This window comes from Tenrec ecaudatus, chromosome 11 (assembly GCF_050624435.1).
Source record: "Tenrec ecaudatus isolate mTenEca1 chromosome 11, mTenEca1.hap1, whole genome shotgun sequence".
Classification (NCBI taxonomy): domain Eukaryota; kingdom Metazoa; phylum Chordata; class Mammalia; order Afrosoricida; family Tenrecidae; genus Tenrec; species Tenrec ecaudatus.
This window is the reverse complement of record NC_134540.1, coordinates 37,788,897-37,803,612: the sequence shown is the minus strand read 5'-3', so window position 1 is coordinate 37,803,612 and position 14,716 is coordinate 37,788,897. Positions and strand designations below refer to the sequence as shown.

The 14,716-nt window shown below is 39.4% G+C and overlaps 1 protein-coding gene across 2 annotated transcripts in view; it reads right to left on the bottom strand.

Moving 5' to 3' along the window:
- Window positions 1-14,716, bottom strand: part of DIAPH3 (diaphanous related formin 3) — a 576,438-nt gene that overhangs the window by 284,926 nt on the left and 276,796 nt on the right. For both annotated transcript variants that reach the window (XM_075563000.1, XM_075563001.1), the window contains 3 exons: window positions 12,840-12,935; window positions 7,215-7,309; window positions 1,866-1,967 (listed from right to left, as the gene is read on the bottom strand). In XM_075563000.1, the coding sequence (XP_075419115.1) occupies window positions 1,866-1,967; window positions 7,215-7,309; window positions 12,840-12,935 (293 nt within the window). The remainder of the gene's footprint in view (window positions 1-1,865; window positions 1,968-7,214; window positions 7,310-12,839; window positions 12,936-14,716) is intronic.

Below are 14,716 nucleotides of genomic sequence, written 5' to 3'. Positions count from 1 at the left end.
TGGTATACAGATCTAAAATTCTTTACAAGTCCAGACTTTGCTGGACTGATTAAGACAAGAGAACTCCCTGAGATTCATTACAACTTGAATCATCACGTTTCTAGAGGTTGCCTGTTAGCTAAATAACAGATTAGATTATAAAGAATATCATTTATGAGTGCTTTGCTCATTTAACCCTCTGTGATCCATGGGCTATAGAGTGCCCACTAACATTTTCAGCTTCTCAGATTTCTTGGGAAATTTCTACCCCTATTGCAGTATGTTTTATCATCTGCAAAATCCTGTATAATAGAGTGAATCTTTAGAAACAGGCCTCATTTCCCAAATTTTACCAGTGAAGTTCACTAGGGAAACGTGTATCACATGGATGTTATCAAAAGTCAGAATCCTTTTAAAAAATTTCCTTGATTTCAGCATGCTACTCTTAATTAAAAACATTTGGTAAGGGGAGGGAGGGGAAAAAAGGGGAGTTGATACCAAGGGCTCAAGTAGAAAGAAACTGTTTTGGAAATGTTGATGGCAATCTACTTACAAATGTGCTTAATACAATTGATGTATGGATTGTTAGAAAGGTTCTAAGAGCCCCTAAGAAAATGGCTTATTATTTTTTAAATCTCAAACAGAAAACAATTCCATTATGAAAAGTTTTCAAAAGCATCGTGTTCATAAAGCCATTGTGTCAGCAAGGACTTCCAGGCACAGATGTAGTAATAAGGGACAAGGAAACTAGAGTATGATAAATGAAACATCTAAAATTAATGAGAATGTTGACACACTGTGAAAAATGTAACCAATGTCACTGAATAATTTGTGTAGAAATTGTTAAATGGAGCCTAATTTGTTGTGTAAAATTTCACTGAAAACACAATTAAATATAAATTCATTAAATATTTATAATAAAAAATTACAAGAAAACGAATAAGGAAATATCTGCTTTTTGTGTATGTGATTAATTTGGGGTCTTTTGAGCTTTATTTATTTGTTTGTTTGTTTGTTTGTTTTTTAGAGCATGGGCCTCGGAGGGAGGCAATGTAACAGCACGTTCCAAAGCCATTCAAACTATGACATATGCACAAAGGCATTCAGTTTAGTTAGCCAATCTGAATGATCAAAACTACATCAAACACAATCCCATTTTGCCTTAGAGCCTGATAGGAATATACGTGAAGATGAAAGAGTAAAAAAAGAATAAGTCATCTTATAAAAAATAAAGCACTACTTTACAGCAGCATCATGATGAAGGAGTGTAACAAGCCCAAAAATGACCATTTAACAGAAATGGACAAGGACGGCCGACAAAGATCTTAATTTCAAGTTGCACCACGACTAATACATCACCCTGGCAAACCTTTGACCTTTTCACCTTTCCAGACCCAGCTCCTATAAGACAGAGGGACAGCACAAGATGGTTATCCAAGTCCCTCTATATGTTTCCTTTAATGTATTCATCTTTCACTCTTACTGCCAAGAACACGATTATTTCTAATTTCAGAGTTTAAACCATGGAAGAGTAGCATGAGAAACTGAGGCTACTTTTATACTATACTGGAAGAAGCCTTGAATATATTCTGTATTCACAAAGAAAGGACCTTTCATTTTGAACATTTAGCATTAAATAGAAAACATTAAAAATATATATGTACATATATCTCAAAACCCTCTGGGACTTCATTGAAGGCCAGAGTTTCAGTACAGATTTGCAATCACATCATTTCTTGTGAATAAACTTAGGTAAAAAAGCAAACAGGTAGACATTAAATGCATCTGAGTAATGGTGTGCTGGAAAGGCGTGGCACGGTCCTTGTCTTGGTGGGCACAGTGGGAGAACTCACCCCGAAGAACACGACACTGAGAGGGATACTCACCACCACAGCGAACTGCTCAGGCTCACTTAAATTGTTATAGTCATTCTTGAACTGAGATAACGAATGCAATTGCTCTTGATCAGGAAGATGCTTTATTAAGTTCTAGAAAATGAAGACCAAAGGAAAAAGAAAAAACAATCGTCATGAATGTACTTATCAAACATATTTTGGGGAAAATATTAATAAACCGCAGGAAAGCATCTAGTGAAGAAGCAGATCTTTCAACTTAATTCTGCATAATTTCCTTTAGGCTAACCCATCAGCTTTGTGACCGAGAAAGTAGAGGTCAACCTCAACCAAAGGAATAGCTTCCTCACCTGGGTTAACAGGACCCGTTACCTCTGAGCTTTAGGGAACCAAATGTCAGAAATTTCAGGCAAAGTCAAACACTTCACTCAAGGGAATGAAATAAATCATACTGTTACTAAAAGAACAGCTAACGGAGAAGGGGCGGCCAGGCTCAAGGGAACTTTAAGGATAGTGCTTGCAAGCGAGGGCCAATGGGATTATGATTTTAACAATAAAAACCAAAACTATCTTTAAAAGAAAGGCAAATCACTTTTCTAATGTAAAAGAAAATTGAAAAAGGCATTGAAGACAGGCTGGCATGCCTTACATATAAAATGCTTAAAAGGAAATCCTTTCGGGACTTAAGAGCCCATGACTGTAACATTCCCATGCTTCTGTCGTCTGTGCTCCACAAGTCATGGTCTCATCCTGCTGCGTTCATTCCTGGTCCATGCACAGCCCTCCCCCAGGCACAGGCTCACACCAGAGAGCAGCTCCCAAAGGAGAAGGGCCAGAGCAGTGCACACAGCCATGCTGCTCCGTCAGTGCTGACGGGATTGAAACCCCCTTACACAGGTCTGAGCTGTAGAGACCTTCTGGATCAAAATGCAATCAAGTGTTAAAACCAGTTAGTATATTCATAATTCAATTAAGGCAAAACAGAAAGGCGTGGTTGGTGCTCACACTTGCAGTTATTGCATCAACAGATTTCGTATAAGGTCAAAGTCAAGTACAAATTAGAATGAAACCTATATCATGCTATCCTTACGGATGGTGGGAAACTCCCCAAAGGTGGTATTAGTCCAGCACAGCATTAGAGTTTTGCATATGTCAAAGGAATTAGATCAAAGAACAACTTATGGACTCACTGTGTACCTTTGGACAACAACCTGATTAACTGGCCAAAGACAAAATGACAACAAAACAGTGGCAATTTAAGGTCGCCCTTAGTAAAATGAACTCACTATTGCAACTATCAGTGTGAATTAAAACTAAAGAATGATAAACCTATGTACAAATATACCTTATACAATTGATGTATGGACTGTAATAAGCATTGTAAGAGCCCTCAATATACAAGAGCCCCATATACATAGAAATGTCTCTGAGCAGAACTGCCAGAGATAGAGTTAGTGATTTATTACATTAGCCCCCAGAATGTCCTTAATCAGAGAATCTTCTTTTTAAAATTATCATCAAATCACTTTTGATATTTTTACATAAAACATAATAGATTTTCATCTTTCATGAAAATATTAATTTTTCACTTCATTCTTTTTGCATTCTCCTGTAATATAATTATAGTGATTATTAAGCATCGAGACTTAACCTCTACCTGACTTAGGAACTCCAGTCTACTTTCCGTACATGTAGCCCACATGCCTCACAACACCTAAACTTCTGTCCAACCAACACCACCGTGGACCACGCAGATCCTGCTTCTCTCTCACAGCTCTCACTACTGGGAAAGCAGGAACAATAACATTTCATTACATCGCTCATAAACTCTCTTAACCTTTTCCAAATCCACATCGTACCACCTTTTAAATGGCTCATCCTCTACATATAGACACAACTACAACTTTCTCAGCACATGATCCAGTCTCAAGTCGAACTCCCTCAGCACATGATCCAGTCTCAAGTCGAACTCCCTCAGCACATGAACCAGTCTCAAGTAGAACTCCCTCAGCACATGAACCAGTCTCAAGTAGAACTCCCTCAGTATATGATCCAGTCTCAAGTAGAACTCCCTCAGCACATGATCCAGTCTCAAGTCGAACTCCCTCAGCACATGATCCAGTCTCAAGTCGAACTCCCTCAGCACATGATCCAGTCTCAAGTAGAACTCCCTCAGCACATGATCCAGTCTCAAGTCGAACTCCCTCAGCACATGAACCAGTCTCAAATACAACTCCCTCAGCACATGATCCAGTCTCAAGTCGAACTCCCTCAGCACATGATCCAGTCTCAAGTAGAACTCCCTCAGCACATGATCCAGTCTCAAGTAGAACTCCCTCAGCACATGATCCAGTCTCAAGTCGAACTCGCTCAGCACATGATCCAGTCTCAAGTCGAACTCCCTCTGCACATGATCCAGTCTCAAGTCGAACTCCCTCAGCACATGATCCAGTCTCAAGTCAAACTCCCTCAGCACATGATCTAGTCTCAAGTCCATAGCATAATAATTACATATTAACTGAGTTCTTCTTTGCCAAACTATAAATTCCCACAAAGAAAATTTCATTTCTCATCGAGTCTAGTACAACACCCAGTATATATGATAGGTACAGTAAAATATTTATAAATAAATGAACTCATTAAAGACTGATGAGACACACATAAGGTAAATGAGTAAAAATGATGTGGAAAAATGGAATAAATATTAACACAGCACTCACCTCTTTTTCTATATGGGAAAATAACTGATAAACCAAAGCAACTTTATGACAATGAGTAGAGTACCCGCCCCCCCCAAATGAAGAAGATTGCTATAAAACATGCAATGCTTTGGGCACACTGGGCAGTTCTCCTTTTCAAAATTAGAACACATTTTAAAATTACAAATGAAACCTCAAAAAGCACAAAAATTCCTATTTTAAAATCATATATGCAAGGCCTGAAGATATCAAAATTAAATTTAAAGTGTTGTTTTGCTTTCCATTTTTAAGACTGTGTTGTACATGAGGGTTTCCAAAGTTCAGAAGAAAATTACATTCTCCTTTAATTCCATTTTCCCATGAGCTTTTGGAAAGCCTCTCACATGTTAACCCGCACCCCCACCCCCAAGCCACTCAATATGCCCATGCCTCAGGCCTCAAAACTGCAACCAGATAAGGCTGGGCATGGCAAAGGGAATTACAGTTATAGATGGACTTTAGGTTTTTGGTGAGTTAACCTGAGCTAGGGAGATTATTCTGAATCATCTAGAAGGGCTGATGTAATCAAGGGACCTTAAAAGTGGAAGAGGCAGACAAAAGAATTAGAGGGGGGATGTCCTAATGAGTCAGCATTGACTCGCTGGACGTGAGTTTGGTTTTGGTTTGGTGATTCAGGATGGATCTTCAGAGACAGAACATCCCTGACTTTAAAAATGGAAGAACAAGGCAGGTGGCACAGACTGTGGCCTCCAGATGCTAAAAACACACAAGCAAACAGACAGATTCACTGCCAGAAAGTCGATTCTAACTCATAACGAGCCTGGAGGCAGTAGAACTGCTCCTGTGGGCTTCAAGATTGGAACCTTTATGGGCGCAAAAACGTCATCTTTCTCCTATAGATGCTAAAAAGGAGCAATAAATCTCCCCAAGAGTCTACGGAAAGGAATACAGCCGAGGCAAAATTTTGATTTCAGTCCAGTAACAGCCACATCAGATTCCTGATATAAAGGAATGAAAGGCAATACATTCATGGGTTATTTTGAAAGTGTGAAGTAATTGGCTATAAAAGAGAGAGAAAACAATTATGTAGTCAAATTTCCTTTGGACATCAATTTAAAAGTGTGAAGTGTGTTGTTTTCCCCCATTTCTATTTAACACATGACATATGATCATCTAAGATATTCATGTTAAAACTACTCTGCAGACCCTTATTTACAAATGAATTATAAAATAACACAAACATGTATTAAGGGAAAGACTTTCTTTCAGGAATGTGGAGTCGAAGCAAAAGACCACATACAACATCATCCATAAGAGAGGCAAACATGGTAGTGAAAACCAATAACTAGGTTAAAAAAAAAACACTTAAAAAAGGAATCCCAGAAACTCAGAACACAAATCATGGGTGAGATTTATATAAACACCACATTTAGAAGACAAGCTAGAAAAAGCAAAACCATAAAAACCCTACCGAGGGCACCATTTATTAATGATCAAACAAAATATTTAGTATAATTTTAACTGTTTTGAGACAAACAAATAGCATGTGGTTTCTTTCTACTGCTAAAACGGTTTTCTACATTTCTTTTATTCGTTATAAGACTAAAAGATAGTAACCCGAAGACACAATTACACACACACACACACACACACACACACACACACACACTCACTACATCATTTGTGTTTGGATTCCATTGTAAGTTCTACCAGTCTATGCGCAGAAGAACTGATGACATAGTGGGCTCCTTGTTCAGTTTCTAACCGAAATGTCAGCAGTTTAAAACCACCAACCTTTCGGAGGGAGAAAAGTTACACTCTCAGAAACCCACAAGGGCAATTCTGCTCTGTCCTACAAGGTCACTATGAGTCAGAATATACTTGATGGCAATGACTTCATTTTATTTTGATATTGGTTTATGCATTATAAATCTCTTATGTGGAATTCATCAACTACCTTAGCAATGCAGTCAAAAATAAGTTTAAAAAACCTCACTGCCTTTGAGTCAGTTCCCGACTCACAGAAACTGCCTTTAAGAACATTGTAAGTATGACAATGGCCACACATAGGCTTGACACATGGATGGATGTATGGATTGCGATAAGAGCTGTATGCGCCCCCAATAAAATGATTTTTAAAAAATCATAAGTGAAAACAACCTTAAAAAGAAAAAAAATGAATTCCATTTCTGAATGAATTAAAAACACTATCAAACAATCTCTAGTATTCATAAGCAAATGAAAGGGAATTGTTGGAAAGAATAGCATTAAATAAAAACCCTTTAATCTTCCATATCCAATATTAATATAACTTTAAAGGCCATACAAATCCGAGGAAAACACATTTCAAAGAACTGTAGAAACAAATTTAACATATTACTAGTTTTAACTATAATAAACAGAAACATTAATGTAAAATTAACCAATTTGCCACTTCAAAAAAAGTCATTTAAGAATAATTGAAATGTAATCATTCTGATAGCATTATATTTCGTTTGCACTTAGAGGAAGATGCAGAATTCTATCTCCTGGCAATGCAGAAGTTATGCAAAAACTAATTATGCAGCAATGATTTTCCAGTTGAATGATTTGGGTTAAGAATTTTGCTTCACTTACTGATTTCTATTTAATGAGAAGCTTGCAATGAAATATTGGAATTCAAGCTCTCTGCCTGTTTGTTTACCTGAATCATAGACTCCACCAACTGTGTTTCATTGACTTCCAATATCATCATTTTGATTTCCTCATATGGCACCCGGAAAGAACTCAGGAAGATTGCTAAGCGGGGGTGGGAGGGAGAAGACAGTGTAAAGAATTTGAGATATACTTCTACTTATAAAATAAAACGTTTAAAATTGTTACAATCAAGATTTTAAGCATCCAATATAACGACTATCAGGGAAACTTTCATCAGCACCTTTCATCCTACTGTTTCGGCTCTAGGGCTTAACGATGATCCTGCATTCTACTGGTCACCAGATTGATTTCCCAAGGTGATTTATTAGGCTACTATAGGAATGATGTCAATTTTTATGTGATAAAAACGGAAATATATCGGGTACATTACAAAACTCAATCGCAATGAAAGCATTGTAAAATGTCAGCATGTACATATGTTATGTTTCTAAACATATTCACCATTAGTTCATACAAAATAACCCAGTCCTGGTAAATTGTTCAGGAATAGTAATTTAAGTAGACTTCTAAACACGCATGCATTCACAGGCTCGTCACTATTCAGAGACAATACAGGCAATATGCAAAGGAAACAACCTTTGCATAAAACTAAATCTTTACATATCCAGTTTTAAACAATTTTCATGAAAACATGCCTAAATGAATTACATAGTATACATTGTTATGAGAATTCTGAACACTATTTAAAATTTTTGATACCATCGATAAATAGTACATAATAGTTTATTCAAAAGCTATTGAGTTATATAAGAAATGTTTTCTAGTATTAAAGATAATGCTTTGATACTATCCCTTTAGCTTACTATCCGTATGCCTTCTCTCCAATGAGAGATGTCAGCTCTTGAATATATGCAATAATTGGTACATGTAATCTATTCATTTCTTTTATATACTGAACTTTCATATTATATGTTTGGTCTGAAGGTATTTCCATACAAAGATATTTTTCACAGATCTCACAATTCATGATCTGTTTCTCTCTTGGGCACACTCTAGAGGATTCCATGATATCTATCAATGATTAGGTTTGTGTCCATGTCATCAGCCTCATTCATACATTACTGAATCCATGTCATATAGAATCATGTCAGAAAACAGGAATTACTCTAGTATTTCATTTCTGCCAAGCCTGAGTTTAACCGACCGTAGAGTGATAAAAGTAAGCTAAAAAAATTTATCTAAATTACATCGTAATAGAGATTGATAGAATTAAAATGTATAACTCCACAGTTGAAAACAGAAAGCATGCAAATTTCATAATGATATAATTTCAAAGGAATAATCAATAAGTAACTGATCGATAGGGAATAAATATTCTCCACACCATGTTTAAAACAAATTGAATATGATTAAGATTAACTGTGTTAACAACAAAAATATATGCTAACCAAAGTCAAATTCACTGCCATCAATTTGAACTTAGAGTCCTTCTGTAGGACAGAATAGGATGGTTCCCTAGGCTTCTGAGGTTGGAAGGCTTAAGTCTGTAGCGGAGCAGATGGTTTCTTCTTTCTTCCCCGGAGCATCTGGTAGATCCTTACTGCTGAACTTGATGTTAGCAGTCTAACTAAGACTCGCTAATATATCTTCTCCTAAAGGAGAAACAACAACGACAAAACTCCCTGCCATCAAGTTGAGTCTGACTCAAAGCGACCCGATAGGGAAGGGTCAAACTGCCCCTGGGAGGGGTTGACACTGTAACTCTTCCCAGGAGTAGAAAGCCTCATTCATCTGCTGTGGAGCATCTGGTATGCAGCCCAACGTGTAACTACTGCGATCAAGGTCACCAGTTTAAGACCACCAGTCACTCCAAGGGAGAAAGGTGAGGCTATCTATTCTCTTAAAGAGGGATGGTTCTACCCTATAGTGTGGCCATGAGTCAGAATCCACTTGATGGATGTGAGTTCTAGGTGAAAACGCTCTGTACAAATTGTCACACATCGTTGCACAGCAAAGTCAGCACTATCCATGAGACCACAGGGAGAGAACGACTGGATGTCTCACTTTAACACCCCTTCTGGACTTTTTTACTATAATGTGACTTTTCTTAGTGAATTATTCAAGTGATCTCGGGACACCCAAACGTTCTACCGGTGTCAGTAATCTGGGTGGTCTTAGGAACCCTCTAACTTTCCAGGGAGCAGTGTTGGCATTGTGGCTATGCATTGGGCTGGCTAACCACAAGATCAGCAGTTCAAAACCACCAGTCACTCCATGGGAGAAAGACAGGGCTTTCTACTCCCATAAAACTTACAGCCTTGAAAACCCAAAGGAACAATTCTCTCCTGTTTTATAAGGTGACTTTGAGGTGGAATTGATGGCAATGAGTTTGGCTTTGGTTTTGGAACCCATCTTTCAAGGGGTTCTGGTGGTGTAGTGGACTAGGAATTGGGCTGCTAATCACGGGGTCAGCAGTTTGAAACCACCAGCCTCTCCCTGGGAGAAAGACAATTTCCCCCCACAAGCATTTAGAGCCTTAGAAACTCACAGAGACAGTTCTATGCTCTCTTCTGGGGACAGTAGTCAGAACCTTCCTGATCACAGTAAGTTGCTTGTTTTGCTTTTGTTTTGAGCCCACCTTTACATAAACAAGTACATAAATGGGTGAATGCAATTTAGATCCTTTCCTCAGAGTTCTGTATAGTGGTTCCGTTTACTTGTAAGAGATGATCCAGTACAGCTTCATCATTTTTATCTTCAATAAACTTTAAAAGTGACTCATTTTAAAATCATGACTCCACTCTGACTACAGCTTTACCCCAATTCCACTCATTCAGAAAACAGTTGTCATTGCCATTAAACGTTTCTCAGAATTCAGCATTTGAAAAGACTCTGGATTCCACAGACAAAAAAGAGCTGTGAATCACACAATGAAGTGTAAATCACGACACTTGATACAGTTAGAGAGGAAAGAGTAATCCCAGCGAGGATTACATCACAATATGACATGGTGTCGATTCTGGGCCTATACTGTGGTCTTATACTCAGAGACACGCTTCTCAATCAAATGAATGTAGCTTACAGGTAAAACAATCAGCAAGCAGGATTCTTCTCTACAGTAATGAGGTGATTTTATCTGTACATGGGAACATATATCCCATACCCACTGGGTATCTTCAGAATGAGAAACCTTATTCAAGTCACCCAAAAGTTTCCCTATCTTATCAATATGAATATATGCATAAGCAGTGGTGACTGTAGTGGTTACTCAGGGAGCCGTGATCCCCAAAGTCAGCAGTTCCTGCTGCTCCCACGGAGAAACGCATAGCTTCCTATCCCACGAAGAATGTGACGTAACTCACAAGAACAATTGTACCTTGTCCTATAGGGTCACCGTGGGTCAGATCGACTCGATGGCAGTGAATGAGTATGTAAGGTGTCCTGGTGGCACACTGGGTTAAGTGCAGGGCTGCTAACCTTAAGGTCAGAAGTTCAAGCCCACCCACCAGTCACTCCTCAGGAGCAAGGGGAAGCAATCTGCTTCCATAGAGATGGCCGGACTCAGAACTCAAAAGAACAATCATAAGCTGTTCTGTAGACTTTCTCTGATCCCAAGTTGACCCACTAGCAGTGAGTTCAGTAGTGGTTGTAGCCAGCATTAAAGGTTCGGGTACAACTTTACCATACAAAGATAATTATTATTACAATTAGAAATAAAATAATATCTAGTACACATGCTTGTATTATATAAATAATTCTAAATAACCCTATCCAACGAAACAAACAGACAACTTTGAGACAGATTTTAAAGCTAATGTATCATGACTGGAGTCATCTGAAAAAAAAATTACTTAGAATGACATTTCTTCAGGATCCATAACAAGCCTGTTCAGAATCAAGGCTAACCATTTGTGACGCAGGTCGCGAACCTTCCTGAAGACCAAATCCTCTCTTCCAGATGCCTGTACAGAACTGTGTGACCTTATCTAACTTAGTACCATAGCACTGTGAAGCGAGATCATGACTTCCGAGAGCAGGTTTCTCAAAGCAGGACCTATCACACCCTGGGGGCGCAGCAAATGCAATACCTACTTTATCCTGGAATATGGCTCTGGTAGAAAAGCTTCTCATTGCCAGGAGGCATTCCCCTTCCCACCCCACCCCCAATTGGGGGGGGCAGTAAGGCAAATACGTTTGGAAACCTATGCTTTGGAGCAAAATGTCCTTGAAATGCCTGTCACAGAACAACTCCCCGAATCTCGAGGCTCCCACACACAAAGGTTTATTCGCATTGCTTGTCATCCGCCTCACATCAGATGCGGGTACCACACCGACTGTCGGTCCAGGGAGAGAAGAGACCACTGAAGGTTCGCACACCAACAGTTACTGGTTTCCAGGCCAAAGTGAGGGTACCTCCACCTGCACCTTCACTGGTCCAAGAAAGTCCATGGTCAAGAGAAACGTGAAGGGAACAGGAGGAACAATCCCCTGGGCTCCAGAACACAGGCTGAATGCCGGCTGTCAGCAGTGACGCCATGGGGTTGGTCCGGTTTACATGGGAGAAACTAGACTGTCTTCTGTCGTAACAGGGATGAAAGAAAGGAGACGCTGGCATTTTCTCAAGATTATCAACTCTGCCTTTTATGCAGAGTGCGTCTCACTTGATTCCCTCTTTAGGAAGCATAGATCTTTCCCCTCTTATCGAAGAATCAAAACCAAACTCATGGCCAGCTAGTTGATTCTGACCCACAACGGGCCTGTCCAACAGGGAAGAACTGCCCACGTGGGTTCTCCCGACTGTGCCTCTTCGCGGGAGTGGAAGGGCTCTGCCTGCTTTGGAAGAGTGGCTGCTGGCCGCACACTGCTGCCCTGACAGACAACAGCCCGCTTCGTAACTGCTGTGCACCTGCTAAAATGCCGCTTAGTGCATGCAATGGTTGAGGGAGAGAGAGAGAGACGGAAAGCTACATTCATTTATCATCCCGCTAAGTTCTCCACATTACAGCCCTGTCAGAGATTAGGAATACACATCATATTGCCTCAGTGCCGACACAGCTTTCTAGGAGTTAGGAGCAACACTATTTGTCTTCTTCTTTCATAGCAATTTAGTCAGAATGACAATAGAATAATATTTAGCTCATGTAATAGTGATTAAATCTAAAATCTTTCCAGTGAGTACTTTTGACATAAGTTTTGAACTGCTCGGTGAAATAAGAGACTTCATTTTTCCCAGCGTTCCTTATTTTCATGAGAAGCGCAACCCCCGATGGGTGTGATCAGTTATAACAAGGAACAGCGAGGCAGAGGTCTAAAGCATGGAAGTCATGGACTCTTTTCTATAAATATGTTGGCATTACCTGAATCCCGTCATTTTATACGTATACGTTACACATGGATTTTAAAGAAAAGTTCTGTTTTCAGCTAAGGTGCATATAATTTCATTCCAAATTCCTTCCCCATTTTATCTTCTAATACATTAATCATTTGAAGAATTTAATCGCAAAACTTGTCTCAAAGAAAAGAAAATTAACTTCTGAACTTATTATGCGAGCAGTAATAATACTAATGAAACTCAAATAACATGAACTACAAGTCATAAAGAAAATGAAATAAGTGGAAGTCATCTCTAGTGTGTTTTGATAATTTAATAATATTAAAATATGATACTTACAAAGGTTCTGAGCAACTTTAGAATCCAGAAATTTAAGTTCTTTAATTTTTTTCTTAATCACTTTTTTCTCTTCAAAACCTTCCTCTTCTTTTCTCTCTGGAAGAGAAAGATGACAGTCATGTTATGGCCACGAAGGCATTAAATTGCAAAACGGAAGGGGATGTACTTCTAAACATCAAGGTATTTTGAAAAATGTAAACAATAAATTATATATACAAGAAATAAATGACTTCAGGGAGGCACTCGTGTGATTGTAGAAGTAAATATATGAAGGAAAACAGAAACATTGAAATTCCACACAGTGATATGGCAGTAATGGAAACCAGTAAACAGTTTCCAGAATCAGGTATGAGAATTAAAAATGAAGAGAAAGCAGTTTTTTGGACAAGAGCCACGGTTAAAACTTCCCTGTTCTTCCCTCCTTTGCCTACATATTTTTGGCTTCAAAACAAGTACCACATTCCCTTTTCCCACCATAAGCCTAAAGGTTTACCTAAATCAGGTCTAACAAAATAGAATTCCATAGTGTCCATATGTCGAACCTGCCTCTCGGTGGGGAGCCAGGTGGGGAGATCTGCATTGCACTCTCATCCCTTGTTGCACCAAAAGGCACAGAACAGCCTCCATCCTGCTCAGATAGCTTTTTAATTGGTGAGCACTGTCCATCATAGAACTGCCTTGGTGCCTGTAACAGTTTTATGTCAATTTGGCTAGGTCAGGACTCTCAGAGGTTTGCTGGTTAAGCGCTAGTGATCCTCTCATGATTAGATCTCATCAAGGATGTGGCCTGCTCCCAGACTAAGTGGATACTGTGGAAAAGTTTGCTTGTTTTGTTTTGTTTTTTGAGAGGGGGGTCCTGGACCTTGCATCTGGCTCTGGTTCTCTGAACTTGAGACAGCTGCCTGCCACATTGCCTGCCAATCCTGGGAATTGTCAGCAGCTTGTCATCCTACTTGCTGTACTCCTTGAATTCTTTCATCTGTACTGCTAGAAGCCAACTGTCTGACCTGATCAGCTGAGGTCCATCAGTCCTTAGGGCTATGGGAGTCAGGGGAAGCCTCCAGAGTGGCATCTGATCCACGGACCAACTTAGAACAGGCCCACCTCTATAAATGGGTAAGCCACCTTCTTTGACATGAACCTCTCTACGTATAATGACAAATATAAGCTTCACTTCCTTGGCTTTTCAAGAGAACCGAAGGCAAGCCCAGGCAGTCCTCATCGATAGGACAAGGTGTGGGCGTGTGTAGGTTTCCGGCACTACCCAGACAGCTATTGTACCAGGCACTTCACATGTCATGGGGTTATTTCCATTTGTCAACAGCTGTGTCTCATGTGTACAATTGATCAGATGAAATACACCTAGCCCATGGCCGACAGTGATTGGCATCACGGATGTAGTTTTCACCCAGATGAGTAATGTGAGCCCAGGACAGTGTTTCTGTGCAATACACACGTACAATTAAGCTAAGGGGACCAACTTCCCTCACTATTAAAAAATCCGTGTAATTTTAAAGTTGAATCTTGAAAAATGTGGATCTCTAATCCCATTTCAAAGGAGTGAGATTAAGCGTCATGATTCAAAAAAACTCAAATTCACTCCCATCAAGTTGGCTCCCACACATGCAGACCTGTAACATGGAGCACGGCAGCGCCTCGGGATTCTCTAAACCTGCAACCTTCACAGGCGTAGAAGTCTCACCTTTCTCCTATCGAGTGGCTAGTAGTTTTGAACTGCCGATCCTTTGGTTCTAACTGGGGCCAATGTGTAACCCACGTATGTCACTAGAGCTAATTAGTGTTCTGATTGGCCCCTTAAAATGCAGTGAGGCTAATCATCTCTGTGTGAGATAGGAAAATTTTATATTTCCAAAACA